This window comes from Hemitrygon akajei, chromosome 30, assembly GCF_048418815.1.
Source record: "Hemitrygon akajei chromosome 30, sHemAka1.3, whole genome shotgun sequence".
Classification (NCBI taxonomy): domain Eukaryota; kingdom Metazoa; phylum Chordata; class Chondrichthyes; order Myliobatiformes; family Dasyatidae; genus Hemitrygon; species Hemitrygon akajei.
In genome coordinates, this window is record NC_133153.1 from 39235068 (window position 1) to 39257138 (window position 22071).

General features: G+C 37.8%; 1 protein-coding gene across 5 annotated transcripts in view; it reads left to right on the forward strand.

Annotated features, from left to right (window-relative positions):
• kif23 (kinesin family member 23) overlaps nt 1-22071 on the forward strand; it is a 38375-nt gene that overhangs the window by 7865 nt on the left and 8439 nt on the right. For 3 of the 5 annotated variants that reach the window (XM_073032642.1, XM_073032644.1, XM_073032646.1), the window contains exons 2-18: nt 267-333; nt 1405-1533; nt 1623-1728; nt 2088-2224; nt 4616-4725; nt 5744-5914; nt 8107-8148; nt 10662-10774; nt 12581-12702; nt 13449-13551; nt 14495-14574; nt 15295-15414; nt 15766-15925; nt 17834-17992; nt 19512-19678; nt 20035-20208; nt 21350-21535. In XM_073032642.1, the coding sequence (XP_072888743.1) occupies nt 267-333; nt 1405-1533; nt 1623-1728; nt 2088-2224; nt 4616-4725; nt 5744-5914; nt 8107-8148; nt 10662-10774; nt 12581-12702; nt 13449-13551; nt 14495-14574; nt 15295-15414; nt 15766-15925; nt 17834-17992; nt 19512-19678; nt 20035-20208; nt 21350-21535 (2146 nt within the window). The remainder of the gene's footprint in view (nt 1-266; nt 334-1404; nt 1534-1622; nt 1729-2087; nt 2225-4615; nt 4726-5743; nt 5915-8106; nt 8149-10661; nt 10775-12580; nt 12703-13448; nt 13552-14494; nt 14575-15294; nt 15415-15765; nt 15926-17833; nt 17993-19511; nt 19679-20034; nt 20209-21349; nt 21536-22071) is intronic. The other 2 variants (XM_073032643.1, XM_073032645.1) reach the window with 1 other exon arrangement.

Here is a 22071-nt window from a genome sequence, read left to right on the forward strand (position 1 = left end):
ACACAGGAGCTTTTGTATACTTGTCATCAAATTATTAATCCTAATCAATATGCTTCCATTTTAGTAATTGCTACAACGATGTTATTTTACTTAGGTTCATGACAGCTAATTTTGTGTTCACATACATTTTGTTTGAAAGATTTAGTATGTTCTTACTCTAGGTCTAATTTGCATTCAAATTACAACAGGTCTTAATGTGAAAATTTGTAGCCACTTGCCTGATAGAATTCTAAATTTAATTTAGTTTTTTCTTTTCATGTATATAGGAGGTTACAGACTCCTAGACGTCCAGTCAAGAAACCATCAAATAACCGCCCCAAGGATCCAGTTGGCGTAAGTTCCAGGAAAACCTTTGTTTCAAGATTTATTGATCTACTTACTATCAGAGAACATTTATGATTCTAGCTACTGTGATTAAGTTGTTACACCTTTCAATTCTTCATGTTTTTGTTGTAATGAATAAAGTTGCCTCCAGCTGATGTGTATATTGGTGTCCAAAGACATTTTGTTAGGACCACGTTACAATTGCAATTGGGGATACTGGGCATAATCATAAAAATTGAAATTTGAAAATGGTGAAGAAGATTGAATTGACAGAAGACAGGTTGATGGCTGGACAGACCTGCGCTAGATGAAAATGAAAGTGCTTTAACTTTGGAAAGAAAAATGAGGTGATACCATAATGAATTGCAGACAACTAGTGCTTGCACTAATCTGAATATGGGAGAAAAAGTACATGGTGCAGTCAGGACAAAAGGGCCTTGGTTTTTCTCGGGTATAAATTCTAGAAGGACGTGCTAATAGATATGTATGCTAGATCAGCAGACTCTTGAATATTGTGTCCATTTCTGCTCTCTGCATTATATATGTATTATGGCAAGTGTACAGAAGAAATCTTGGGTGATTAGACAGATTTTAAAATCATAAACAATTTGCATAATTAATGAAAAATAGTTGTTCTCATGGCCAGTTGGCCACTTAGAAGTGAATGGCAAAAGGTGGTAAGTCTTGGAATGCCCTGCTTTGTAGAGTTGAGATTCAGTACTAGCCATCAGAAGCAAGTTGGATAAATAGTTGAAGGGAAAAAAAACTTTGCAGAAGAGGAATGAAGTAGGTTCACCTTGGTTGAACTTTGAAGAAATGTAATGCCTCTGGTCAGAACAGCCTCCTGTACAATATGACTGATTCTTTTTCAGGCCCACCGACATGCAGTGAATAGCGAATATTTTATTTTCTAAACTTGTACCTGCATTTTTGAATGCTTATGTTGTACAGTTCACAATTCAGCCAATTGTTTCTCCTGATCATCCTATTTAGTGCATCAGTTTCATAGTGTAATACATTAAATTAGAACTTTACCTTTAATGATATAAAATAATTCTTGGCATTCATGTTGGCTGACAGGTGTATTGCCGTGTTCGACCACTGACTGCAAGTGATAATGCATGTTGTGTTGATGTCATCAGTAATACGATAATTCAGCTTCATCCACCTGATGGGATTAGAGTCAACCGAAATGGGGAATTTAAAGAGGTAACTTGAAATTTAGAGCCATATACTATCATCACTTGTTTGTGGCAATTTCAGCAATCTAAATTTGAATTCTCTGATTGCATTTTTAGATGCAGTATTGTTTTAAAGAAGTGTTTGGTGCCTTTACAACTCAGAAAGAACTATTCAATGTTGTTGCTCAACCTCTAGTAGAAGATCTGATTCATGGCAAAAATGGTATGTCAGATGCTAAAAATTGTGGCTTCAGTTCTAATTCCAGGAGCAATACCATCATTTCCTTGATATAAGCAAATTTGCACAGTTTGTTTTCAAAAATGTTTTAAAACTTATTCCAATATTAACATACCTGCTTAAGTTCAAAAATATATGAGGAATTTACCAGACGATCTAAAACTGGATGTTGAAAGAAGATATGTTAATGTTATCTGGGTTCAAGCTGTTTATAATTTTGCTGTACTGTAACAATAATATCCAGAGTAGAAAGCTGTACCTTCGAATATAGTTATGGGATGGGGGGAGGGGGTCAGAGCATAAGAATATTCCTGTAAATGAGCTATGTGTTGATTGCCCATCAGGTTTGCTGTTTACATATGGTGTTACTGGAAGTGGTAAAACACATACAATGACTGGATCTCCTGGAGATGGCGGTCTTCTGCCCAGGTGCTTGGACATGATCTTTTGTAGTATTGGGCCATTTCAGGCAAAGCGTTACGTAAGTATTATTGTTCAGCAATGTTGTCGTATAGAACATAGAAATAGGCACTTCAGCTTGCCATCATCATTATGTGTCGTGTTGTATGACAAGGGCAGCCATGGTCTTATCCATGACCTTGATTGCTCTTGGCAATTTTTTTCTACAGAAGTGGTTTGCTGTTGCCTCCTTCTGGACAGTGATTTTTGCAAGTCTGATGACCCCAGCCATTATCAATACTCTTCAGAGATTGTCTGCCTGGCATTGGTGGTTGCATAACCAGGACTGTGATGTGCACCAGCTGCTCATATGACCATCCAGCACCTGCTCCCATGACTTTACATGATCCTGATCGTGGGACTAAGTGGTTGCTATACCTTGCCCAAGGGTGAACTGCAGGCTAGCAGAGCGTTGGAGAGCTTTGTCTCCTTTGGTAGAGATGTATCTCCACCCCGCTGAGTGTTACACTGACTGTTAACTACCTCTAAACTAATACTTTGCTTTTATTCTCTCCACATTCTCATCATTTCTTCCTAGACCATACCACTAATCTGCTCACTAGGGGGAATTTCTAGTAACCAATTATCCTAGAAACCAGCTAGTCCTTGAGATATTGGAGGAAACCCATGTAGTTGAGAGGAGAAAGTACAGATTTCATACAGACAGATCCCTAGGTCAGGAATGAACACAACTCTGGCACTGTGAGCCACCAGTTCTACTAACTGTGGCACTGCTTCCTCTTTGTATACAACAATATTAATAAGATGGATACCTTTCTTTGGGATGGGAGGTGTGAGATGCCTATATTTGGTTTAATTATCTGTTTTGCTTAATTTTCTTTTTGTTGTTTGTTGAATAGCTGCCTTTCCCAGTGTTGAAATATTAGTTGCTTGGTGCAAGTGCCAATTCCGCTGTTCAGGAAGCCAGCACCCTGATGCAGCATTCTGTATCTACTGATTGATTCCTATTGGAATGCCTGAACCATAAACATGCATCTACCAATTGCCATTAGTTTAGGATATGATTTCCGCAAGCCATCTGGTATATGTCACCTATACCCATTTGGATTTTAACAGATTGATGCAAATGAATTTTTACAAAAATAAAAGTGAATTAAAAGCATGTTAGAATAAATTACTTTCTATGCTGAATTTCAAATGTAAATAATTTGAATCCATTATTGCAGTTAATAGACATTAGATGCTGAGAAAAGGAATGCGCCATGTAGAGCAGGTTTATCAGATGAGATGTGGACTGAATGGCCTTGTGTGTATACAGATTTAACATTTTATTAAGTTAATGCTTATTTTATAAAAAAAGCTATGTTTTAATTCACTGCTGTGAAGTTTCCTTTGTTTACAAAAATGCTTTGACTTGAGTGATAAATATTACAATAGTGTCATTAGATCATTTCTGTCTTTTGGTTCTTTTAAAGTGCAAAAGAATGCATGGATTTCCTTCCCCCATTGTGTCTATAGTTTTCCCCCCATATAAATGATCTAACGTTTTTCTGAGATTCATTTTACATTTTCTCCTGCCCTGAACACCATGTTGCAATATGATTGTGTCATGGACTGGCCTGGTAGGCATACAATTTATGGATTTAAAAGTGGGCAGTGCTGTAGGATCTTTCTATTTACTTTATCAGGTTCCCTCAATTTTATACAGTATTTCAAACTGATTCTTGGTATTTATGCCAGAGGCAAAGAAAGATTTGGCTAAAATATGCTGATCCTGGCATCATTGTAATTGTCATTTGCATCCTTTCTCAGTGCTAATGCACCCTTTCTGTAAATTGATCAGAATTGTGTGCAATTATACCTTTGGTCTAACATTTGTTTTAAAACAAGTCTAACATGATCTCTAATCTCTTTCTATAGTGTGTTGCACAGCTAAAGCAAAGAAGTTAGTATGACATCTGAATAGTTATCTTCAGAAATCTGTGGATGTAGCTTTTGTTCTCTATCTGAATTGCTATCCTATCATTTATTGTGCATTGCCTTGTTTAATCTTAACGTTTTATCTTGTATTTATCAGATTTGAATTCCATTTTGTACGCCTCCTCAGTCTGTTGATAGGTTCTACAGTCTACAAATTGTCTTATTAGTATTGTCCTGCTTATTTTCATATTATCAACCAGATAGGCAATCATCAGCAAACTTCTTTAATCATGGCCTCAGCATCTTGTGTGTAACACTATTGCATGCCAACAAAAGCGGGGTCCTGGCTCTCGGTGCTGAGTAACAAAACTGCTGGTTAAATCAACTGCTATTCAATCTTACATTTAGTGATAAACAGCTGGTTGAGTGTTCATTCATGAATTATGATCTGTCCAAAAACTTTGACAGTGTGTACAGATTTAATAAGCTGAGTTAACTGCAATTTTGAATGATGTGTCTATCTAATGTGTAGGTTTTCAAGCCGGATGATAAGAATGCAATGGAAGTGCAGAATGAAGTTGATGCTCTGTTGGAACGTCAGAAAAGAGATGCCCAGCCATCTGCAACTCCAAAGATATCCAGGTACTTAAAATCCATGCTTGAGTCTCTGTTCAACACTTTTGGTGAGTAATGTCATGGAGCAATACAGCATGAAACAGGCTTATTGGTCCACTGAGTCTGATCGAGCCATCAACCAGTCATTTACACTAATCCTATATTAATCCTGTTCTTCCTACATTCTATTAACCCATTACCCTAACCCTCCCTCCTCCTCCACAACACCCCCCTCCCCCCCAGATGCTACCATTTGCCGGCACACTAGATGACAACTAACTTATTGGGATTTGGGAGGAAGTGTAGAGGAAACTTGCTTCCACTTTATATTTTCCTTTTAAATTACAGTAGGGAGCAAAGGCAAATAATTTAATCTTTCTAGCATTGTAATAGCTTAAACTGAATTCTTTCAAGTGCAGCTCATTGTATATTTTTTATTAAGCTATCGTAGTTTCTACTTTTGGACTGCTCACTTTGTTTCTTGCATTATTATAGCAAGTATTGATTTCTGTCTACTGAGTGCATTGGTCTTGGATTAGTCTCACCACCACTGCACTTGCTATCATGTAGACAGCTCGCCAAAGAATCAGGTGGAAAATTAAATAACATCGTCCCATTTGGATGATGTGGTAGTTTGGAAATATGGAAACCAAGTTGGAGAAAATCTAGAACACAAGGAATAGTGCTGAACTTCATATTTATAGTATTGTAGCGATGTACTACATACAGAGCTAGAGACAACGACACGCAGTCGGTAAGTCGTTTCGAGACTAGTTTATTCAAACTTCGCGGCGCTGGCATTTAATCCCTAGCGCCCGCCCTCTCTGGGCGGAAATAACATCAGAGGTGCATAACCAAAGTCTCTCCCCACGCGCTGACTATTTGTGAGCCGGTTCACCTGCGCAGAAAGTGGGTCGCCACAGTATATTGATTGAGATTTATGCATTATTGAAATAACAATTAATTAAATAATATTTGCATATTTTTAAAACTTTTATGTTGCCTTTACTCATCGTTGCACTAAATATTATTTTTATTCTGACAGGCAGAGAATGGATCCTGAATTTGCAGATATGATTACAGTGCCCGAACATTGCAAGGCTGAGGGAGTGGATGAGGACAGCGTGTACAGTGTGTTTGTTTCATATATCGAAATCTACAACAACTACCTTTATGATCTGTTGGAAGAAATACCACCAGACTCAATTAAACCAAAGTAGGTTTTGTTAATGCTTTTATTGTTGTTACTTTTGACTGTCTACACTTAGAAAATGATTTTTTTTTGCCTGGTTAATAATGACAAGGATGTTTTATAGAACCCAGCTGCTTCTCCTAAGAAATTAAATGTGCTTTTGGGAACTAGGCACTACAGGGGTGGGTAGCTGGTTTAGCATTTCTAGCTTATTAAATATGACCTGATGTTAGATTTAGAAGTGCTACCAACAGGAATGAGGGATGATCTGGTTTCCCTGCATCGTGCAACTTGAAATAGCAGACTTCAAAAAAGTGAGGGATGTTAATGTATTACAATACTGTACAGAAATGTAAGTGTGAGATCATTTTAACCCAGAGCTATTTCTGTCCATCTGCAGCAGCAACCTCTACATTCTAGAATTGCACCAATCACATTGACTTGGCTAGAGCTGCAGATTATCTTTGTAGAGGATATAAATTTTAGTTTTTTCATTGTTGTCTCATTTGCTGTTCACATTACTTTCAATTCAATTTCTAATTTCTTGTTAGTAATTTGTTGTTTTCTACTGATGATGTGCTTTTTGGTTTGATGAAATGCGACTAGCACATTGGATCTGTCTTTGCACAAAAAGAATTTCAAGATGTATATTGTATACATTTTTCTGACAGTAAGTGTCCCTACTGAAACCTATTAAAGTAATTTTTGTGTGAGTGTGTGATTTTTATTGCCATTAGTAAAAACTTATTTTCAGATTGATTAATTCTTGAATTTTAACTTGCCAGTTGCCATTATGGAATTTGAAATTGTCTGCAGATTAATGTTCTAGGAACTTAATAAATATATTATTATACCACTGCAGATATATTTATAAAAAAATGTGGAAGTTAATGTTTTTCTGAATTCTTGCCGACTTTGCATCTTGAAATGTTATTACTTAAATAGTTACACTTTATACTGGGGAAAAAATGTATGTTTCTTGTCTTTGTTTTAATTGTTCTTGAAAAACAAATCCAGTCTTTAACAATTCTTTAATCATATCATTTGCAAGTTTTTACCTTTTATAGATTTATCTTTAAATATCCTATTAATGTTTTGAAATTCTTTGTGGCTTAGTTAGGATTTGTTTGAAATCAGGGTGGCTATAGCAGAAAATTCAACATTATAGTTTTAAGAGTTTATTTAAATTGTGCTTCACGTACTGTGTTTTGCTTGTGTTCGGTTTGATTTGTGAGCGACCTTTTTGAATATGTATTTTTCTAGTTGTATTGTGTGTGTATGTGTTTTGACTGTCAGTGACGTAATTTCTGTTTAGTTTTTCGGGCATCATGCCTGATGCCAACCTTAAACATGTCCATTTGGTTGATCCAATGAAACCATTTGGTGAGATGCACAATGTTAAAATCTAATCCACCATGAAGCAGGAAAAAAGGGGAAGTCACCTATGATTTCTGCTCTTGGTGTCTTGTTCTCCGCTGCGGTGCAACACAAACTTGTATAATTTTTTTAAACTTTAGTCTGTGACTCTTCTATTTGAAACCTTTATGCCTAATGTTTAAAATATGAAGAAATGAGCCATTCCATTCCCTAATACTGTTCAAAGAGATTCTATTTCTTGGATTTAAGTTATGAGTGTTTATGACTTGCTTCTCCAGAATACCTTTGGAAGTGAATTATTTTCTGCACCTTGTTTCTCATTGAAGTTGGGGAAGAGAGAATCGAGGTTATTTACATTATCCACTTAAATGCCAGGGGTAAGAGCGGTGGGGGAGTGGGAAGAAAGACAGACTTGGTAATGATGGTCAATTTTCACAATGGCAAGGCCTGAGGTACCAATGTAATGTTAGTGAAGGATTAAGTACTAGCCAGGATAGTAGCAGAAAAAAAAATTAATTGTCTTTGGCTGAGGTTTTTGACTGAATATTGTAAGTAAATTATTCTCATAAAGTTGTTTATTATAGTATGCATATTTCAGAATACTCCAACTGACCTTAAAAATTGTTTTTTAACAGTTTTTCTAAATGAAAATCATTTCTCAAAGCTTCCCCTTCCCAACATGCAGGTTTGAATTTTTAAATTTTCCCAATATAGAGCACATTTCACTTGTGCTGCTTGGTCATACATCAGTCAATACAACACGTGTTTACTTTTCCATACATCATCTGAAAGATGTATTGCATCAGACCTTTATAACTGTTGCCATATTTCTTTTTAAGGTGGATCAGTAATGCCACTCCTGTGCGGACCGTTGAGTTCATGTACGTCTCTTTGATGTGCACGCTCTGGATAATCAGTATAGTCGTTGGGTAAAAATAGCCGGTTGCGAGTTTGTGCTAGTTCATATTGTTCCGTTGGCTAACAGTCCTTACTGACAACTTATCCCTGAGCTTTCTAGTTATTGTGACCAACAAAAGTCTCAAGCATGCAATAGAGGCTTTACTGCTTGCATTAGTGCTTAGGCTGTAGCACAAAACACAATGCTAGTTTATAATTTCATGGCTGTTACCTTGCTTTGTTTTATGTCACAGTAGTAAGCAATTAGTTTTGTCTTGTCTGTTTAAACTTTTGAGCATTTTCCCTTTCTGTTTGTGCATTATTTATGCTGTAACAAAAATTTGTAAGAGCTTTGTGGTCATCCATTTGCTAAGTCATTGCGCCCTGAAAATATGTATCGGTTCCTATCAGCTAGTATTTCTGTAACCTGTTGTAGTTGCTGATTAGGTGACTGAGAACCAACACTGCAGCATTTGTAGTTCATTTAGCCCCTTAGGCTTAATCATTCATTATGTCCAAATTTATTAGGCACCACTGATATGTTTACATGAGGGAGGTTGGATTTGTGATGTGCCTTTGTGGAGCATATTGTGGCAAAATGTGAGGTTATAAAATCAAAAGGCAAACCATAGCAAATGAATGATCTGTTGTCTTGTGGATGAATTGCAAAGAGTTAGCATCCAAACTACTGCCTACTAGGTTGCATATTGGACTTTTTATTACAGAGGAATTAGTATTGTTAGACTTGTACAGGATGTTGATGAGGTCACTTCTGAAGTACTCTGTACGGTTTTGGTTTCTCTTTGAGAAAGGATAAGCAAGCCCAAAGAAGATTTGCTAGGTTTGACAATGTTGGTCTAAAACAAGAAACTAAAGAAATTAGATCTGTATTGTTTGCACTTCAGAATATTGAGGAGCGAGCTTAAGGTTGTTAACATTCAATCATAATGTCCTAAGGGGGTGTGACAGGATCAAGGTTATGGTATTTCCACCAGTGGGAGAGTCTAGAATGAAGGGACATAGTTGCAAGATAAAAAGAGTGATTGTTTGAAACTGAGGTGTGCATGAAATGCTTCTGGAGGGTGGTGGATCTATGGAATTCAATTGTAGAGCCTAGGTCATTAGAAATATTCAAAGAGGAGGTAGAGAACTGAGGACTGGGGAATTAGTACAGAGAGGTTGAGGCCTGTAACAGATCGGGCTTACAGATTACAGTGGCCTATCCCTGCTCCTGTTTCTATTTTCTTGTTTTTTTTTAATAACCTGTAGTGGTTCAGATGATGTATGTAGCATGAAACGTAGGAACCTGTAAAGTGGGAATACATAACAATCAATTTACACTTAGTACGTCCCAACTTCAATCTGTGTTGTTTAATGAGGCCAGTACAAAGAAATACTTGAAGTTTATTGTAGCTAATGTTTAGGGTCGGGCATTGTCATTTTCTAAAACTAGTATTCTGGTTTGTATCTTGAACTTCTCATTGTTTGATTTAGATTTGCAAGTGCATTTTAGAAATACTTGTATATATTAGTCATCTACATTTTGGAAAGGTAGTTCCAAATTTTAATATGCTGAAAACAAAATACTATAAACACTGACAATCTGAAATAATACACAATGTTGGAAATGCTCTGCTTGTCAATCAAAAGGTCTTTCACAGTAATTAAATGCTGGCTAACATTTTCTTTCAATGTATTCAGGATGAAAAGTAGACTCCATCTGTGATGTGGTTTTAATTTAGTTGTCTTTTAAGTTATCCTAACCTTGTAGCACTGTTCTCCTTGCCAGCCAACTGCTGGCAAACAATCTCAGCTTAGTAAATTTAGTTGCTGGTTGGAAAAGGCTACCTTAACTTGGAAAGTGCTGTTTAGATTAAATAGATTAAAGCTTCTCGGAGTTAGATAATTACTACAGATGGCTCCAGTTGCGAAATGCTGCTTGATGTAACTCCTGATCTTAATCTAGATCAGTGATACTGATTTAACATGCAGAATTCTGCTATTTGCCTCATGTATTTACAACCTAAAAGTTGTTATGGCAATGCCACTAAATTCTGTCTTTGCTTCTAACTTTTTTTTGTATATAAGGTATCAAAATCATTGTAGTTGTTGAAATTAAAGTGTATTTTTCTTAGTGCTGGTTTAGCTAGAACATCTCAAGATATGTTATGGGGCTGGAAGAAATACTGAACTTTTTTTTAAATGGGTGTGATCTTTTGTGGCAAATGTGATTTTGTACCTGGGTCCCCTTATTTGCATGGTGGTGATTGGGAAAAGTACTGAATTTTGCTTATGTTTTTAACTAAAGTTGGACAGCATAGTCCCTTCATTGCTGCCTGTATGCACATCTACTCAGTTTGGATGTTTATAATTATATTAATGTAAAAGACATTTGAATCTTTTAACTTTGACCAATATGTTTCTGGGATGAAGGTTTAAGATATTTGCATATTTTCTTCTACTAGTTTGAAGTTTAACCATCGATGTTCATTTACAGACCTCCACAATCTAAAAATCTTCGAGAGGATTCTAACCATAACATGTATGTGTCTGGTTGCACTGAAGTAGAAGTGAAATCAACAGAAGAAGCTTTTGAAGTCTTTTGGAAAGGTATGTAGTATTGGATTTGTAGACATTTTCTATGCAAGGTTTGTTTTCCTTTTTCTACCTTTGATCACAACTAAAGTAAGATGTCGGTTCATCCAAATTAATCCAATGCAAAGGTCTTTGATTTGTGGATAAGACAGTGTGGTACTTCAGCCTTTGCTTTATATTTCAACTGCTTTTCCGAAACTTCAAGTTGCAGATGTAAAACTTTTAAAAATTGGGTATACTTTATCTTCAGAAATCCATTCAACTCAAGGTCCTCGCTATTGCCCATCACCTGGTAGCACTCACATCTACTGAGAAGTGGTAGATGTGAGTTCAGTTATAACGTTTAGGATTTGATGGGACATGAATGGGAGAGACTATATTCTGGGTGCAGGCAGGTGGGACTAGGCAGGAATCCAGGTGGGCATGGATTAAGTATGCCAAAGGGCCTGTTTCTGTGCTGTAGTGCTCTGATTCTACTGTCATGAAGTGCTTTAAGAAGATTGGTCATGGCTAGAATTAGTTGCTGCCTGAGCAAGGACCTTGATCAGCTGCAGTTTGTCTGCTGTCACAATAGGTTTACAGTGGGCACAATCTCACTGGCTCTCCACTTTGCCTTGAACCTCCTGGATAACAGCAAAAGCAGGCTGCAGTTTATTCATTATAATTCGGTATTCAATGCCATCATCCCATCAGTGACAATCAAACTACAAAACCTGGGACCCTGTACCTCCCTCTACAAATGGGAGGTTTTTGGGAGACCACAGTCAGCGTGGATTGGTAATAACATCTCCTCGCTGACGATTAGCACACACGCACCTCAAGGGTGCATGCTTAGCCCACTGTTTTCTCTCTACACTCCCGACTGTGTGGATAAATTTGCTGATAACACCTCTGTTGTTGGCAGAATATCAGATGCATATGAGGAGGCATATTGGAGTAAGACTGGCTGATTGAGTTGTGGTGCAACAATAAATTTGCACTCAATGTTAGCAAGAACTAGGGTTTGTGAACGTAAGGCTGGGGATGTCAGGAGAACATGCACCAGTCCTCATTGAGGGGTTGATGGTGGGAAGGGTGGGTAGCTTCAAATCCCTGTGTGTCAGTATCTCAGAGGATCCATCCTGGGCCCGACATATTAATGCAATCATGAAAGCACACTAGTGTGTCTACTTCAGTCGGAGTTGGAGGAGACATGATTCTAGCAAGTTTCTGCAGCTGTACAATGGAGAATATTTTGACTGTTTGCATCACTGTCTGCTTTGGAGGCTCCAGTGCACAGGATCCCAGAAGGCTGCAGAAGGTTGTAGACTCAGCCAGCACAACCCTCCGCACTGTCAAGGACAGCTTCAAAATGCAGTGCCTCAAGAAGACACACATATATCACTAAGGGCCCTCACTACCTGGGCCATGCTCTCTTCTCATTACTGACACCAGGGGCAGCCTGAAGACACTCAACATTTTGGGAACAATTTCTTCCCCTCTGCTATCAGATTTTGAATGGTTCATGAACACTACCTTGCTATTCCTCTTTTGCACTATCTTTTCATTGTGATTTGTAATTTTTTTTGACTTGCACTCCTCTGCTGCCCCAAAACAAAATTCACAAATATGTCAGTGATGATAAACCTGATTCTGTCTTCTGTTCACTGGAATGACTGATGTTGCTGTAGGCTGGTTTCCTTCATTGTTGTATAGAACTGCAGCACTCCTTTGTTTCTTGCCATATCTTGTCTGAATTTTGTTGTGCATTCATTACAGCAACCTGACAGATGTAACGTGAGACTTACACCACCTATCTACCTTTTATTTCCGTTTTCACAGGCCAGAAGAAACGACGTATTGCTAACACAACATTAAATCGAGAATCGAGCCGTTCACACAGTGTTTTTATTATCAAGTTAGCACAGGCTCCCTTGGATGCTGATGGGGACAATGTCCTTCAGGTATATTGTGCCATTAAAGATATTTTAATTGCCAGTTAAGTCATTGAATGTGAGTAGGGTATTACATAGAACATAACTTTGTATATTACCATTGTTGGTAATATTTTGTTCAACCTTGAGTATATGATCAAGAAAGAATGTCACGATCACATCTGAACCATTACTTTCCCCACTTTGGTTTCAAGTTTGTCATTTCTTTGGCCTTGAACCCTGTGTTTAGTTTCCTCCTTCCTTCCTTTGCCCGGTCTGGGAAAGTATGTGTTGGTATGGCTATTGTGCAGCAATCACTTCACTGCTGCCTTTCACATAGGTGCCTCAAGTTACAGCCATTCGGATAATAGAGATTTGCTCTTATGGAATTTGCAGATCACTATCCAAAAGTCATATCTGGAATGCTATTTGCTCCAACAGAGTTTATGTGGGGATAAAATTAACTAAGTATAAATGCAAAGGAAACAACTTTAGTCTATTTTTAGTTTGTCAACTTTCAAGATTGATGTTTCCATAACTAATTGGTGCTAGGTCAACTTTTAAATTTCTAAATCTGAGATTTAAGCCAAAGCTATTGAGGACATGGTGGATACGTAGTCTGGAAATCGTCCATGATCCTAGAGAATAGTGGAGTCTTGATTGTCTAAATCACCATCTATTCCCGTGTCTGTAATTATCTCAACTAGTTTGAGGATGGGTTCATATTATCCAAGCTCCAAGATGATTTCGTCACTCAGGTATTCATTTTATCTTAGGCAAAGGATCAGACAAATGTAAGCCAGCTATCCCTGGTGGACTTGGCAGGAAGTGAGAGAACTACAAGGACAAAAGCTGAAGGCAGCAGGTTGCGAGAGGCAGGTAAGGATGGATGCACAAACCAAAGTTACTTGCTGTTGGAGTAAATCTCTGATTTTTTTTTTCCCCCCCCCCCAATTCTTTGCGGTGTGTTGCTAGCTGGAATTTGTCTAGTGCAAGGAATTGACAATTCCAGAGAATGCAAGCTAAGAAATACTTTGAACTGTCTTTAAAAGCTGCTTATCTAAATGTCCCTGCTGTTTGCACAACTGTTTGTGCAATGACAGGGTAGAAGATCAAAAGCTGTACAGACTACATTCTTTTGGAAAATGGTGGAGGCCACAACAGCACTTTCTTGCTTGATATTTGGAAGGCTTCAAGCTACAAAGTTCCTTCATTGTTGGCTATTCAAAGCTATGGTCTACCTCTTCAGCATTACTTCGTATTTGACCTAATTAAAATGAAATGTGGGTTCAATTTTGTTTTTCTTTTGATGTAACCCCAAGTTTTATATAGGTTTAGTGTGGAAATACCCTTCCAAGTAGAATTTTTGTCATTAGCAATAATTGTGATTTCCATTTTAAAGTTAAAATTTGAGTTGTTTTACTAAAAACGTTTATATTTAAGGCTGTCTAACTGTGCAACTGGTCTTTCTTATCATTTAACTTGTGTATGTTAACAAATGTTACATTTCTTTCCCTCAACTGAACATGGGTCCATATTGACCCATTGTGTATGTAATATTTTGACAAGCAATTGCATCTGTTGAATAGCTCTTGTGTAGGTGCAACACATTCCATAGTCACTATTTCTACCTCAGCTACTTCAAAATTCCATTATGCTGACAAACTCAGCATTAAGCTCATGATAATGTTGTTTATCTTGCATATTCTTGTTGAAATATTAAGGTTTTTACAAGAGTATGATGATTATAAAGTTGTTATAATAGTAACTAACATAAATGCAATTATCAGACTTCAAATAATTTTTCAATTCCTCCTCGCAGGTAATATTAATCAGTCACTGATGACTCTAAGAACTTGTATTGAAGTGCTGAGAGAAAACCAAATGTATGGAACAAATAAGGTAATTCTTATATCATTGGCATACGTTGTGGATTTTGTTGTTTATGGTAGCAGTTCATTGCAATACATAGTAAAACTATAAATTATAAATGTATACAAAAACCTAAATTAAGTAGTGTAAAAAGAACAAAAGGAAAAAATAATAGTGTACTTGAGTTCATTGTCCATTCAGAAATTGATGGCAAAGCTGTCCCTGAAATATTGAGTGTGTGTCTTCATGCTCTTGAAACACATCTATAGCAATGAGAAGAGGGGTTGTTCTGGGTGATGTGGGTCCTTAATGACAGATGCCACCTTATTTATTTATTTATTTTGAGGACTCGCCTTTTGAAGATGCCCTCACAAAAAAACACAAATACCTCAAAGTGGCATTCATCAGTAAGCAACTGTTTAGACTTCAACTATTTAAACAAAAGTGTACCAATTAGAGCAGTTTAGTGGCTGTAGCAAAAAAAATCAAGCTAAATCTGAAAAAGGATCTTTGAACTGAAATGTTAATTCTGCTTTGGTTCTGACAGAGATGGCTTGACCTGCTGAGTATTTCCAGATTTTTGTTGTCCTTTTTTAGTACTGCAACATATTTAGGATGTCTTGAGATGAGCACGAAAGAGTACTTTATGTTTAGGATTTTGCACAAATTGAATAGAAAGCATGATGTAAAACTAATGATTTTTAAAAAAAGAACATCGTGTTTTGATCATCTGCTTTGGTTTTTCCATAGATGGTTCCATACAGAGATTCAAAGCTGACTCATCTCTTCAAAAACTATTTTGATGGTGAGGGTAAAGTTCGGATGATTGTGTGTGTCAATCCCAAAGCAGATGATTACGAGGAAACACTGGTAAGTGTTGTCTTGAGGCTAGATGTAACATTGGAACTACATTCCGGTTCTTTATGGGGAGGAGACAGGAGAATGGGATCGAGAGGGATTATAAAATAGCCACGATGGAATGGTGGAGCAGACTTGATGGGCCAAATAACCTAATTCTGCTCTTTGTCTTGTGGTTTTTAGTCTTGCTTAGTTTTGTTATTTAGCAGGTTGGTGAATGTCTAAGGCATTTATTTTGAACTTTGATAAAAAGGTTATTAGTTATTTATTTAGTATTTTATGCTACTATGTCTGGTAAATGGAGATCTTGATGACATTTTAAGTTCACATTGAATGTCGTAATTCAAACTATTTTATATGCAGTTGGTCATGCGGTTTGCTGAAATGACTCAAGAAGTGGAAGTAGCCAGACCTGTCGATAAACCTATCTGCGGTCTCACTCCAGGACGCAGATACAGAAATCATGCTTTCAAAGAAGAATTGACAAGAAAATTAGAACTGCGAGGAGGCCCCATTGACGGAGGTACGGTGAAAGGTTCAAAGGTCAAATTTAATGTCAGAGAAATGTATACAATATACATCCTGAAATGCTTTTTCTTCACAAATATCCACGAAAACAGAAAAGTGCCCCAAAAGAATGAACGACAGTTAAATGTGAGAACCTCAAAGTCCCCCCACCAGCTCCCCCCTCCCGCCACTGACAAAAAAAAGCAAGCATCGCACTCAAGCACGAGCAAAGCAATAGCAAAGACACAGACTTGCAGTTACTCCAAAGACTTCACGTTTCATCCGGCATTCGACATATCACACATTCTCTCTCCCCCTAATGAGGGAGAGGAAGGTGTCTCCATTTTCCCAGTGAGCAGGGAGAGATGACAAATAATTCTCTGGTTTATGATGTTAAAAGCCTGTTGCATCGCTTTTTCCGTGCTCTGTGCCTGAAGATCAAAGATCTCAGGTCTTTGGGCACACAGCAGTGGATTTCCCAACTTACCCCAATGACGCAAAGGTCTCCTGCCGCGACACCGACCCTCGATTTCTCCCCCCCGTCTCCAGAACCCTGAGATCTTAGGCTTCCAAGTACAAGCCAGACTCTCAGGCTGAACCCTTGGCATGCGGAACAACGGCCAGTCCTGAAACCCAGAGAACAGGTCCCATGCATTCAGAGAACCAAAGTCAGCGTGTAACTCCAGGTCAGGGTCTTGAAACGAACCCTGAAAAGGAAAAATAAAGATATTAAAGATGAAAACAGAGCTGTTTCCAAAGATACAAGCACAGGACTCACCGTTTAGTGCCATCTTACTCTGCCTCTGTCTCCGAGTGAAGAAAATAATTGTAGATTGTATAGTCTATATTTGTTTTTGTTTTTTTAAACAAAGCATTCAAACTTTCTCAAACTGGTACAGATCAAACTTGCTATTTTATTTTGTAAAAAGTGGGAGCATCACTGACCTCTATTTAAAATGGACAACATCTTTGAAATGAGTTCTCTGTTGTACCCAAATGGATTTTTCATTACATGAGGCTTTTTCTGGTTAACTTTTTACAGACTGTTGCTAATGGGAACATCACATCTCCTTCATGCAAATCCCATTCAATTTATTATGCACACATATGTAATGGTTTGGATAACAATTGATGTTAGTCTGATACTTTGTCAGTTTTTGTAGATCGTTTTCATGATGCATCCGTCAATAAATAATTGATGTGCTTCTGAGATGGGTGGAGTATTTGGGCTTATTTAACTTATTTCTATGCTTTAGACTTATGTATAAATGCATACCAATAGCCCCAATAGTTTGTAAAAACATCTTGATTCGGCTGACTTTCTGGTCAGTGGCAGCCCTCCGCACCCCCACATTTTGTTGAAGGAGTACTTATTGCAAGTAAGGCCATTGAATATTAAGGACTAGTCCATGAATGAAGTGGAATGTCTTTTTTAAAAATATTCTGATAGTTCCAACCCTGTCTCAGTATTGAATGTTTTTTTCAGATGATCTTATTAGTGATTCACAGGCTATACCCAAGCATCCCAACATAAAAATTAGCTTAAATAATATTAATAAATCCAAGATTCTGATGTATATGCATACAATATGTTTATTCTTATGAGGTGGAAAACTAGTTTGCTTATTATTCTTTATTATCAATCTTGTTGTTTTAATGCCGTTCATTACAATACTATGCAGATATGGTTGTCATATAGAATGATATTTGTCTTTTTTAACCTGTAGACAAAACCATTTTCTACATTCCTGACTTGACAAGTGCCTATTGTTTATTGCATCTCAATGATACCCATCTGTTTTATTTTCAGAGTACTGCTAAGTGTTTATGTCCTTTTGCAATTTCTAAAACACTCCAGTGATTTTAAAAACAATAATGTTTACAATTTTTTTCCCACTGAAGGCTTTTCCTGCTTTTTTAACAGACACCAACTTTACAGAAGATTTTCTACTACGTTTTCCACCATTGCCCTCAGTTGAGTTAATGGATGCCAGTGATGAGCATACATTACCGCGACTTATAGAATGTTTAGAGCAGCGCCAAAGAGAACGTCAACTGGCGATTGAGGAGGTGCAGAAACTTGGTATGTAATGGAAGGTGAAAGGATTTGAACCCTTGTGCTTGCTCTGTCATTCAATAAGATTGTTATTTAACCTTCTACTGGTGTACCTTTTCCTTCATTTGCTCCTTTCTCCATTCCCCCCCCCCCATATGTCTAGATTCCCTTAATATCCAAACATCTAATGATGTTTGCATTAAATATGCTGAGTCTTGAGTGGAAATTTCTTAAGATTTTATATTCTTTAGATGGAGAGCAATGCTTAACCCTTTAACAATGCAACCCATGCAGGGGAATCAACCTCCCTGCAGTTATCCTGGCAGTATCTCAGCTCCATTTTCTCCAGCATTGGGATCAGTGCCCTGTGAATTTCTCCCATATAACCTATGAGCCACAAATTTAAAATCTCTGATCTTATTTATCTTTTACCAGCATTTTACAGTATGGTTGACATGTAAATTGGCAAAGTCTCAAATAAAACTTTGCATGTGAGCATTGAGGTGGCTGGATTTTATTTGAATGTTGCCTGTGAGATCTATTAACAGGTCATGGTTAAAAGACCATTGGAAAGACCTGAGCTATTGAGGAAGTATGGGTGGTTAATAAAGGGGAAAAGCTGTTTTTAAGGCTTCCCTATCAGAGCCTGGAGAAGGATCTTTCTTCTTGTGCAAGAAGACAAATTTGTTGACCCAAGACCTCCTTTTGGTCCATGAACTCCATTTGATTTGGTCTGGAGGGAATGCAACTTTTGTTCCCTGCTTGAGTCTTCAACTAATATAGGTCGCATTGATATCAAAAATATTTGTATTTATTTTAATTTCCTCTTGTCATCCTCATTGATCAAGCAGCATTGGAAGACTGTATCAAAGGACTTGAGCATCAGCAGCATAAAATGGAGTACATGTTCATTTCTGGTCACCTCATTATAGGAAGGATGAGGAAGTTTTAGAGAGGGTGCAGAGGAAATTTACCAGGATGCCTCCTCTAGATTGGAGAGCGTCCTATGAGGATAGAAGTGCTTCTCTCCTTGGAGAGGAGGATGATAGGTGATTTGATAGAGGTGTACAATTTGATGAGAAGCATAGATCAAGTGGATAGCCAGAGACATTCACAGGGTGGGAAATGGCTAGTACAAATGGGTAAACTTTAAGGTGTTTGGAGAAAAGTATAGAGGAGATGTCAGGGGCTTTTTTATTTTTTTAAAAAAAGAGGCTGATATATTAGGGAGATTTAAGAGACTCTTAAATATGCACTTGGATAAAGCAAAATGGGGGGGGGGGGCTATGTCAGAGGGAAAGGTTGGATTAATGATTGGAGTATGTTAAAGGGTTGGCACAACATTGTGAGCCGAAGGGCCTGTACTTTGAAGTACCATTCTATGTACAAATTTGGGCAATGATATTTGAGATGAGTGATATTAGAAAAAAGTGTAGCTTTAGCAAGTGCATCTTTTTATGTCCTTCCTATCCTCTGTTGCTCTTGTGTTTTGGACTCTGATATAGCTTCTCACACAGGCACAACATTTTGTTCTTTTGTTGATCAGCAAACACTATCAGGGGAATGCTTCAAAACTGGGACAGCAGTTGCTCAGCAATGGAAAACTGCGTACAAGATCAGCAAAAAAAGCTGCTGGAAAAAGATCAGATTATAACTGGCCACAAATCAGAGGTTGAGCGGTTGGAGAAGAAAATCAAAACTTTGGAATACAAGGTAATTCTGTGTTTCAAGTATTATTGAATACTGCATGCACAAGAGACTATGGCATTTAATTATTAAGAGATGCTGGAATATGGTGCAATACAAAAGGTGCTAGAGGAACTCGGCAGGTCAGGAAGAATCTGGGGTGGGGGAGTACTGGGCTGTCAGTGTTTTCGGTTCAGACTCTCCATCCAGACTAAGATCTGGACAGGGTCCAGATGAAGGATTTCAACCCGAACATTGGTTGTCCATTTTCCTTCAAAAATGCTGCATGTCTTGCTGGGTTCCTCTTGTGTCTTTTGTGTTATTAAATACTGTCTTGACTTTTTTTTGGGAAACAAATTACAAATTTTAAATTTTGTTCCCAGATTGAAATATTACAAAAAACAGCAAATATCTATGAAGAAGACAAACGGACTTTGCAGCAAGAGTTGGATGAAAGAGATCAAAAACTGCATAGAGAACTATCAGACAAACGACGCTTAGAGCAGAGAATGCAAGGAGTGGTGACTGATACAAAGATGAAATGGGAGAAAGAATGCGTGAGTGCATCATTCTGGATTCCAAATGCCAAGAACAATTTGGTTATGGCTTAATTGTTGAATGTGTTTAAACCTCCAGTCTTGTGTTCAGTACAGCTCTTTGGATATATTTTTTTTATTGTTACGTACCCCGTAACTGGGTCACTTACCAGCAAAGATAGAGAGGTCCACTGAAGTCTGATGGTACTATTTTTAACGGTATTTATTGATAAAAATACACAAAAATAATATCAATGCAAACATACATATAATATACGTCGTCAATACTAAATCTAAAAGCGCTGGTATAATAATAATCAATAAGAAATAGCTCTATCGTTGTCTAGGGGATAATGTATTGTCCGATGGAAATATAAAAGTCACTTTAGTTTATTCAAGCTGTAGGCTGCAGCCTTTGGTTGGAGTCAAGAGAGAGAGTTAAACTTGCCCATTCCTTTTATGAGGTCAATCCTTCGAGAATCGGTGGGGGCTGAATTTTCCTTTGTTGTTAGCTAAAACCGTTCTTCCGTGGCAAGACCCACCAATTCCGAGGCAAATGGAAAAGGATGCACGTGGGCTGTTTCCACCGGCTTTCGCTATTACGCTGTTACAGGAGTTCTAGCGTTTCTTCTGGTGCGTCTGAGGGGCTGTTCCCACAGACCCTCTTTTATCCTGACTCACAGGGTCTCAGATGTCAATCAGGTTGGGATGATGCAATCCCTCCACCAACCCCCCTCGGTTCATTGCCTGGGGGGGCTTCGATGAATCGTACAGTACTTAATACACAATTATGTCTCCAAAAGACAATGACCTGTTCCGTGGCTTTGTATCGCCGGGGCCAGGACATTCCAAAAGTCTCTCTCGCATTTCCTGGGCCTCCTGACCTGAATTAATAGCGATCTTGCGATTCTCAAAAAGGAGGGGGCTCAGGCGTAACATTATGAATGCTGCTAGATATTAATAATCCAGTGATGAAAATTCCAGTGGAACAAGGTTTGGTGGGCTGTGTAGCCAGTGCCGGTGGGTTTTTAAGCCGGGAAGATTTCTGGGAAGCCGGGAAGTAAATAGCCATAATTTATTGACAATATAAGAAGATTAATCCTTTTTGTTCCATTTTGTTTTCTTCACCTGTGGGATGTGCTTAAACAACATTAATCAACAGGAACGTCGCGTTCAAGCCAAGCAACTCGAGATGCAAAACAAGCTTTGGGTGAAAGATGAGAAACTTAAACAGCTGAAAGCAATTGTTGCTGAGACAAGGCTGGAGAGGCCTGAGAAACCAGAAAAGACGCCAAGGGAAAGGGAGCAGAAAGTGCAAACACGCTCAGCATCCCCACCTTCAGTTCCTGTATGTACTAGTGAGATTCTGCTTAATGTCATACACGCAATTTAAATTGTTTCCTTTAGGAGAACTAAGAGCCTGTATAAACTTCACATATTTCATCCTTTGGGTAGACACTGGTGTGTCAATTTAAATTTAAAAAATCTACATAATTGTAGGAATCTTTGAAATGTAATATTAACAAGCTTTGTTAAAATGCCAATTTGCTTTGCCTTCCAGGTTCTTTGAAAATTAATTCATATTGTACAAAATTGTTTGTAGCAAAAGGAATTATAAAATAGGATATTTTTATATTGCGTAGTGCTATCTGGTGCTACAATGGCGATCCAGTAGTGCTGTCTGGCGCTGTAGTGGCAATTCAATAGCTTTGTTGCATTAAATTGGATGAGATTGTGAGTGTATTCTAACATGGAGCCTTTTGCATGGTATATGGCTCTGTTCAATGACAATTAATGTTTGCCTATTAGCAAACTTAATGTGACTTAATGTTGCGTGCCTTTTCAACTCACTATAATTGGAGTTTTGATTTGTGAAATTCTGTA